Source organism: Oncorhynchus clarkii, chromosome 9 (assembly GCF_045791955.1).
Source record: "Oncorhynchus clarkii lewisi isolate Uvic-CL-2024 chromosome 9, UVic_Ocla_1.0, whole genome shotgun sequence".
NCBI lineage: Eukaryota > Metazoa > Chordata > Actinopteri > Salmoniformes > Salmonidae > Oncorhynchus > Oncorhynchus clarkii.
The window spans coordinates 19,217,451-19,227,394 of NC_092155.1; the positions used below are offsets into that span (position 1 = coordinate 19,217,451).

The 9,944-nt window shown below is 44.4% G+C and overlaps 1 protein-coding gene across 1 annotated transcript; it reads left to right on the forward strand.

Moving 5' to 3' along the window:
• Window positions 1-4,212: 4,212 nt before the first annotated feature.
• On the forward strand, window positions 4,213-9,680 carry LOC139416041 (perforin-1-like). The gene is made up of 7 exons (XM_071164283.1): window positions 4,213-4,337; window positions 4,753-5,123; window positions 6,840-7,003; window positions 7,116-7,335; window positions 7,433-7,572; window positions 7,696-8,119; window positions 8,823-9,680. Exons 1-7 carry the CDS (start codon window positions 4,331-4,333, stop codon window positions 9,279-9,281), a joined length of 1,785 nt encoding a protein of 594 aa, XP_071020384.1. The 5' UTR covers window positions 4,213-4,330; the 3' UTR covers window positions 9,282-9,680.
• The last annotated feature ends 264 nt before the right edge of the window (window positions 9,681-9,944 follow it).

Consider the following 9,944-nt stretch of genomic DNA (forward strand, 5'->3'; position numbering starts at 1 on the left):
GGTGACCAGTAGTAAGGCCCTGTGCCCAGAGTAGGGCCATGATGACTTCAGCTACAAGGTCACGATGTAGAAATGGAGTTAAGCTGTCCCAATGGAAGGAAAGGAGAAGTCTGTGTGTGAGTCTGAGGAGCTTCAATGAGGTGATATGTCCTTTGCATTCCTGTGCATGTGTCTCTCTCTGTTACTATCTGTCTGTCTGTCTTTCCGTCCCTCTTAGTACCTATATGTGTCCCTGAGCTCTTTGTGTCGGCAGCTCTGAAGGAGAGGTACACCCGTGTCTCAGCGTTAGCTCTCCCTAATCTGGGCAAAGTATGCAAAGCCATGCACCTTTTAGCCCAGCTGACTCGCCCATCATTGGCTATAAGGAGGAATAAAGAGGTCATTGCTAGCCTGGTCCTAGATGTATTTGTGCTGTAGAGCCAATGGCTATGGACTTTGTCATGACATCAACTATATAAGTTGGCAATACAGCACACGATCTGGGACCAGGGTAGGCTATTCCCAAATCCTGATGGGTTTTTCCATTGGTGGTTGGAGGAAGTGAATTAATTCAGCTGGACTGAAACCTCTAAAGACTGAAAACAGACTGATTGACAGGTGACTGTTTGGTCACTTTAGAACGAGCGGTTCCTGTCACTTGTCAAGAGCTTTTTCCCCTGAGTACTAGAGGTTGGACCATAGTGGATGGAAAACCAAACTTACCTCAGCTCGCTCTGAGGGGCCAGTTCCTGTCACTTAACGTGTCAAAAGTTTTTTTTATAGATGTGTTGGTGTTTCATACGTCATATCATATGTGATAGGTTTCAGTCTCTTCCTGGAAGGCTGTGGTGGCTAGACTCATAGATGGTCCTGTATATGGTTATGCTGCATGACCATGTAAGGTTGTGTTGGTGTCATGTGTACTCAGGCATGACTTGATGGGAAATCAAAGAGAGCCCTTCCAGCACACCCTTTAAAGGGGAAACAAGTGTCAGGTACAGTGGGGCAAAAAAGTATTTAGTCAGCCACCAATTGTGCAAGTTCTCCCACTTAAAAAGATGAGAGAGGCCTGTAATGTTCATCATAGGTACACTTCAACTATGACAGACACAATGAGAAAAAAAAATCCAGAAAATCACATTGTAGGATTTTTAATGAATTTATTTGCAAATTATGGTGGAAAATAAGTATTTGGTCACCTACAAACAAGCAAGATTTCTGGCTCTCACAGACCTGTAACTTCTTCTTTAAGAGGCTCCTCTGTCCTTCACTCGTTACCTGTATTAATGGCACCTGTTTGAACTTGTTATCAGTATAAAAGACACCTGTCCACAACCTCAAACAGTCACACTCCAAACTCCACGATGGCCAAGACCAAAGAGCTGTCAAAGGACACCAGAAACAACATTGTAGACCTGCACCAGGCTGGGAAGACTAAATCTGCAATAGGTAAGCAGCTTGGTTTGAAGAAATCAACTGTGGGAGCAATTAGTAGGAAATGGAAGACATACAAGACCATTGATGATCTCCCTCGATCTGGGGCTCCACTCAAGTGATCACAAGAACGGTGAGCAAAAATCCCAGAATCACACGGGGGGACCTAGTGAATGACCTGCAGAGAGCTGGGACCAAAGGAACAAAGCCTACCATCAGTAACACACTACGCCGCCAGGGACTCAAATCCTGCAGTGCCAGACGTGTCCCCCTGCTTAAGCCAGTACATGTCCAGGCTCGTCTGAAGTTTGCTAGAGAGCATTTGGGTGATCCAGAAGACGATTGGGAGAATGTCATATGGTCAGATGAAACCAAAATATAACTTTTTGGTAAAAACTCAACTCTTTGTGTTTGGAGGACAAAGAATGCTGAGTTGCATCCAAAGAACACCATACCTACTGTGAAGCATGGGGGTGGAAACATCCTGCTTTGGGGATGTTTTTCTGCAAAGGGACTAGGTAGACTGATCCGTGTAAAGGAAAGAATGAATGGGGCCATGTATCTTGAGATTTTGAGTGAAAACCTCCTTCCATCAGCAAGGGCATTGAAGATGAAACATGGCTGGGTCTTTCAGCATGACAATAATCCCAAACACACCGCCCGGGCAATGAAGGAGTGGCTTCGTAAGAAGCATTTCAAGGTCCTGGAGTGGCCTAGCCAGTCTCCAGATCTCAACCCATAGAAAATCTTTGGAGGGAGTTGAAAGTCCGTGTTGCCCAGCAACAGCCCCAAAACATCACTGCTCTAGAGCAGATCTGCATGGAGGAATGGGCCAAAATACCAGCAACAGTGTGTGAAAACCTTGTGAAGACTTACAGAAAACATTTGACCTCTGTCATTGCCAACAAAGGGTATATAACAAAGTATTGAGATAAACTTTTGTTATTGACCAAATACTTATTTTCCACCATAATTTGCAAATAAATTCATAAAAAATCCTACAATGTGATTTTCTGGATTTTTTCCCCTAATTTTGTCTGTCATAGTTGAAGTGTACCTATGATGATAATTACAGGCCTCTCTTATCTTTTTAAGTGGGAGAACTTGCACAATTGGTGGCTGACTAAATACTTTTTTGCCCCACTGTACCTCAATGACATGAGTGATTCAGTTGATCCATTTCCTTGTCAAGGCCATAACAGTTTATGTTTCTGTACGTGTGTATTGGGCATAGCAACAAATAATTGGTGAATGAAAATTGTACCCCTCCCAGTTAACAATACCTCTCCGAATGGTGTTACTGGCGGTGGTGAGGCCGGTGATAACATAGACCGCTCCATGGCAGTAGTTGTTGCGGCGTGTGTTGGAGGAACTCCTTGGCCTGGGGCACCACATTGGTCGGGCTGTAGGTGGAGGCCTTGTCCCCGGGACTGGTGCTGGTCGGGGTCCAGCTGGCCATGCCTGGCTCTGCTCCATGGCTAGGAGTCTGGATGTAGACCGGGGGGATGGCTGCATGTTACCTGTGCTAGAGCCACTGGACAGCTGGAGTAGATAGAGAGGGATAGAGCAGTGTGTGATTACACAGACAGAACATAGATGCTACACGGTACAGGCGCCACTGGATAGCTGGAGAGGAGAGAGAGAGAGAGAGGAGTAGCATGCAACAGATGAATGTGTATAAAAATGAGTTATTATACAAATTGCAAACAGGAATATCAATAGTACTATGTAACAATGTGTACCATTTACCTGCACTTTGTTCACAGTGAGACCTGTTCATTGTGAGGGAAGTGTAATTTAGTGCTGTGCTTATCAATACTTCTATCCACCATGCCGGAGTTCCAGAGGAAGGGTTTCAACTGTGCTCACCGCCACATTAAAGCCCTCTTCTCACCACTGTAGCAGACGGTCTATTCTTTGAATAAGGCTCTTTATCAGCTTCTACCCCCAAAGCCATAAGACTGCTGCACAGTTCATCAAATGGCTACCTGGGCTATTTGCATTGACACCCCCCTGCTTTTGTTTTTACACTGTTGCTACTGGCTGTTTATTATCTATGCATAGTCACTTAACCCCTACCTACATGTACATATTACCTCAATTACCACGACTAACCTGTAACCCTGCACATTGACGGTACCGGTCCCCCTGTATATAGCCTCATTATTGTTATTTTATTCATGTATTTTTTACTTTAGTTTATTAAGTCAATATTTTCTTAACTCTTATCTTTCTTATAACTGCATTGTTGGTTAAGGTCTTGTAAGCATTTCACGCTAAGATCTACACCTGCTGTATTCGGCTCATGTGACAAGTCAAATGTGATTTGGTTATCTCTTCTTCAGTTTGATTTGAACACAGAGTTCAAAATATTGCAATATGATATTTTGACCATATCGCCCAGCCCTATCCACAGATCTCAGAGGGAGAATGACTGCCTAAGCAGGCAAATGGCTCTGTATGTAAAGTGGCAGTGCCAGGGACCCGTTTTATTGGATGCCTGGTTGATTATTTATGGAAAAGCAGTAGCAGACAGGTGTGTGGAATTAGGAAGTTAGGAAACTGCTGGGTCTAGTCTTGTTTTTCTGGTGCCACGAAACATTCACTAATGCACAGATATTAACTATCTGTCTGCAAAGGCTTTCTTATAAGTGAACACCAACCCTCACACCTAAACACACATAGCAACAGCAGGTGGTGGTTCATAACCAAAGGAAACTGCAGGCCCCATCTACATAAACAAAGCCTTGACCACAACTGAAACGCCGCCTCCAGGATGGAACCCACAGACATCTTGCTGTTTGTTTCCCTGTAGTTAGCTAGTCAGTAAGACATCCGACAGACACAGAATGCTCCATTGTTCCATGATCATCTTCATCAAACCCATCATCATCACCAAGAGATTGTGATTGATATTATGTCAGGTAAGAGGTTATATATCTATGCTTACTCTCTATGTATGTCTCCAAAAGAGAGCAACACTTGTTTTTTCCTCCCTTTTCTTTTTGTAGGGGAACAGGAGTCTGCTCACCCTACACATTGTATAGTTTAATGGAGATAGTTACAGAGGTGAAGTGAGCAAGGAGAAAGATGAGCTGTGCAGTTGACTCAGGGCTCGAACCCCTGTCTCCCACGCGGGCATATGTACCCAGGAATTAACAGTGATTTTCCGCTAGACAAATCAAATTACGCCACAATATCTTAACATTAGACACGTTTTGAGTTCTGAAAACATCTGACAAACGTTGATATTGGAATGTAATATCCCGTTAAGTTTACCATTTGAATTGACCTGGATTTAAATGTATGTCAAATCTACTTTCTCCTCCTCCTCTCCAGGCACACAGACTTCTCTGGTTGCCCTGCTGTGGCTGTGGGGAGCGTGGATTTCCCCTGTCCTGTCCTCGTGCACCACGGGCCGGCCAGCAGAGTGCAAGGCTGCGCTGTCAGCTCCGGGTACCAACCTGGCGGGCGAGGGTTTTGACGTCGTCACCATGGAACGCAAGCAGGCCTATGTCATCGACGTGGACACCTGGAGGAAGAGCGATAACGGGACCTGTACCCTCTGTGTTAACCCTTTCATGGAAGGCCAGACTCAGAGGCTGCCTGCGGCTGTGGTGGACTGGCGTCCCTCGCAGAAGTGCAACATGAAGTTAGCCAGTATGGTCTACGACTCCAGCGAGGCGTTTGTGAGCAGCAGCCAGACAGAGGTAATACTACTGAACTCAACATGTCAGGTGTTGGTTGCTGAAAGAAAAGTTACCAGACATGTTCCATACACATAAAAAGCGTATTTCTCAAACATTTTGCAAACAACTTTGTTTACATCCCTGTTAGTGAGCATTTCTCATTTGCCAAGATAATCCATCCACTTGACAGGCGTGTCATATCAATGAGCTGATTGTGCTGCGGACAGTAAAAGGCCACTCTAAAATGTGCAGTTTTGTCACACAACACAATGCCGCAGATGTCTCAAGGTTTGAGAGAGCATGCAATTGGTATGCTGACTGCAGGAATGTCCACCAGAGCTGTTGCCAGAGAATTTAATGTTAATTTCTCTACCACAAGCGGCTTCTGTCGTTTTAGAGAATTTGTCAGTACGTCCAACCAGCCTTCCAAACACAGAACAAATACTGTATGTGGGTGAGCGGTTTGCTAATGTCAACTTTGTGAACAGAGTGCCCCATGGTGGTTCTGGGGTTATGGTATGGGCAGGCATAAGCTACAGACAACGAACACAATTTCATATTATCGATGGAAATTTGAATACACCCGAAATACCGTGCCGAGATCCTGAAGCTGTCGTGGAAAAATTTGGTCAGTGATATTTCACAAATACTGGAGCATGTGAGTTCAAACAGACTTTCATTACCACTTAACAAAAGCCGAGCTGGTTCATGAGTACAACAGCCTTCCAGTCTTGGCACACACGTTTGATATATTTGTCGTCCTTTCGCCACACTCACAGTAACTCCTCTCAATGGCTCATCCCCTCAGGCATTTAGCCACCATTATCTTATTGGTTTCGTATTAGAGGGCATGGAACCCTAGATCCACAGAAATAGACACAAATAGTCTGCACTCGCCTTAAGCCAGGTTCATGCATGTAGGACCATAGTAACAGACCTTGGCACTTTACAGGAATAACCATGCATGTCATCCTGCTAACTCCTCTGAAAGGGACACCCCTGTTCTGGAAAAAAACCCAAGAGGCTTAACCATAGCAACAGTACATAGTTGGCCATAACACAGTTACAGGAAAAGCCAGTCGTGTCCACACCCCAGAGAGGTGCATGTTTAATGGTGTCTAATGACCCGGAGCACACACAGTGCACTAGTTTTGCTGGCTCCTTCTGAAATAAATTATTGCCACATATGTCCTGAAAAATTCACAATGAATCCCATTGTGAATCCCATTGTGAATCCCATTGTGAATCCCATTGTGAAGCCCATTGTGAATCCCATTGTGAATCCCATTGTGAATCCCATTGTGAAGCCCATTGTGAATCCCATTGTGAATCCCATTGTGAATCCCATTGTGAATCCCATTGTGAATCCCATTGTGAATCCCATTGTGAAGCCCATTTTTTCTTTAAAGGTTTCTGTGACCAAGAGATGCATATCTGTATTATCAGTCATGTGAAATCAATAGATTAGGGCCTAATGAATTGATTTAAATTGACAGATATCCTCACATGAACTGTTACTCAGTAAAATATTTGGAAGGTTTACATGGTGCATTCAAATTTTTGTTCAGTATATAAAATATATATTTATATAGAGAGAGAGATTTATAATAATAGTCAGAAGTATAATAATAATATAAATAAGAATAATTGATTCAATATATATTTAAATATAGCTCTTTTCCCAATACTCAAAGTGCTTTATGTGGGTAAACTCACCTTATCCACCACCATGTGTAGGTAGATGTCAGTTGGAAGATTGGTCTGGACATTATGACCCCCCAGGCTAAGGGGTCGGTCATGGTGGGGGGCACCCACTCCAGAGCTGCCAAAACGGTGATGAGCCAGTCGAAGAAGGACAAGTACAGCTTCATCAAACAGGATATACACTGCTCTTATTACAGGTGATATACCTTATGAATATAACAACACTTGTATTCTAGAAGTTTAACTTTATAGAACCAACACTGCTCTCTACAGGCTATAAACTCTCCATCTTGTGTGTTTCTTTCTCAGATACCGCCTGCTAGATGACCCTCCCCTGCACCCTGAGTTCTCTCGCTCCCTGGGCCTCCTGCCCCCCCTCTACACAGCCCAGACCAAGGTTGAATACAGATATTTTCTTGCCAACTTTGGCACCCACTTCATCAAGAAGGTTCTCCTGGGGGGGCGGGTGAAGAGCGTGACCTCCCTGCGAGTGTGTCAGGCGGCCCTGAGTGGCTACAACGAGAACGAGGTCAAGTCCTTTTCAATCAAAATATATTAGTAAATATATTCATCTATTTATTTATTTAAAGAAAATGTACATTACGTTAAAAACTATAATAATCCAGGTCAAGGACTGTCTTGAGGCTGAGGCCTCCGTCGCCACCGTTACCGGAACAGCCGAAGTAAAGACAGAGACCAAGTTCTGCAAGGCGGATCTTCAGAAACGTGACATCAAGGACCGCTTCAGCAGCACCTTCCAAGAGAGGTTCGATTGATTTTGATTGGATATATTTTTGGGGGTTAATGGACATTATACAAGACTTATAAAACACATATTTCCATTGTGGTCCTCGTTTAAGACAAATCATGACTAATGATGAACAAACAGGTTTACCGAGGTGGTGGGGGGACAGACGGACGGGACGCCAGACTTGCTCTTCTCCCAAACGGGTGGAAACTCCAAGGCCTTCGCTGATTGGGCGAGCAGCCTGAAGACCATCCCTGACGTCATCAACTACTCCCTTCACCCCCTCCACCTATTGGTGAAGAAGGCAAGTAAGAGGGCTGGGCTGAAGAAGGCTGTGGAAGACTACATCCTGGAACATGCTCTGGTCAAGCGCTGCTCTGGGAAGTGCAAGGGAGGCTCCAGCTCCAGTGCCCACGACTCCTGCCAGTGTGTGTGTCAGGCCAGCAAGGAGATGACGAGCCAGTGCTGCCCGCAGGAGAAGGGCCAGGCCCGCCTTACCGTCACTGTGAAGAACGCCAAGGGCCTCTGGGGGGACACCACCTCTGAGACCGACGGCTTCGTCAAGGTATTATCTCTTTTATTTTATCTTACTAAGAAATTTGTTTTTAAATGGACTTGAATGCTAAAGTCTAGGATTTTACGTGATTTACATTTCCGTAGCCACATCCCTCTACACAATGTGGACATCCCTTCAAAAGTATGTGGACACCCCTTCAAATTAGTGCATTTGGCTATTTCCTCCACACCCGTTGCTGACAGGTGTATAAAATAGAGCACACAGCCAGCCATTGCAATCCCCATAGACAAACATTGGCAGTAGAGCGAGGTCCATAGAGAAATGGTTTGTCGAGATCGGTGTGGCCTGCATAGAGCCCATACTTGACTGGCCTACATAGAGCCATGACCTCAACCCCATCGAATACCTTTGGGATGAATAGGAAAGCCATCTGCGAGCCAGGCCTGATCACCCAACATCAGTGCCCGACTAATGCTTGTGGCTGAATGGAAGCAAGTCCAAACAGCAATGCTCTAACATCAAGTGGAAAGCCTTCCCATAAGAGTGGAGGCTGTTATAGCAGGAAAGAGGGGGGCAACTCTATATTAATGTCCATGATTTTGGAATTAGATGTTCAACGAGCCGGTGTCCACACACGTTTGGCCATGTAGTGTATATACTAAAACAAGTGGCAGGGGGCCCCATTTTTTTTTCTTTTTCTAATCACATACAGTACCTTTAAATAAAGTTTGATTTGGTTTGATCCGTCAAGGTGTCAATGGATGGAGCAGCCATGCAGACCAGGGTGATCTACAACAACAACAACCCCGCCTGGAACCAATTATTAGACTTCGGTTTTGTCAAGCTCTCCCTGGCCAGCGAGCTGAAGTTTGCTGTGTATGATGAAGACAAAACCTGGTACAAGTCTTGGAACGACCTCCTGGGGGAGTGCAGCGTCCGGCTGGGTTCTCACAACAACATGTGTCCCATGAATCATGGAACCCTGTACTTTTCCTACAAGGTTGACTGTGCCATAGGACTTGGGGGCTCCACCTGTGGGGAGTATGTCCCCTCTGGGATGAACTCTGACCTCTCTGACCTCTACACCTCCCGCAACTCCCTCAACATGACCCAGGATCTGCTGGCTCACATCCGGACGGGCCGGCCCCTAGGAGACCCCCTGGCTTTCGTGGTTAAGCAGAAGGCTAATGGTCATGGAAAAAACACATGAATCTCACATCGCATGTGAGGGATAATGGTTACCCTTGTCTCCTTGCTTTCAGTGAGCTGTGATCAAAACCGCTATGCTATGCACTATAAACCTTATCCTGGCCTATCTAACTTTAAGGCATACCATTTCTAACCTATTGTTCTGAACCATAAATCATTTTACTTTGGTAAAAAAAAAAATCATCATCAACAAAAACATCCAAAGTGCTGTATATCCTATGTATTTCTGAAGGTAATGGTTTATACACATGTTTATATGTTTATTGAACAGGGGCCATGTACAATTATAAAATTAAATATCATGCATTCAAATTGACATTTATGTTTTCATTCTCTCATGACTGTGCCATGTTGTTTGTGCTACCACTGCAATAAAAAGCTCCTTGATTTGAAATATTCAGCTGCTAGTCCAGAACATCAATTCATTGACCCTCACTTGAAAACTAATGTGCTGCTTTGATGTTGTATTCAATGGAAGCCATTTTTCTCTAAATATATAATCATTGAATACATTTTAGAAAGGAATATTTACTACAGTTGGTGTAGCCTACTTTGTTGACTGCACCTCTTCATTGCCCAACTGGACCAGTTCAAGGAGTCACTGTTAAGATTCTTTTCCATTGATATGTTATACAAGAAAGTCATTTCTTTATTATGGAATATA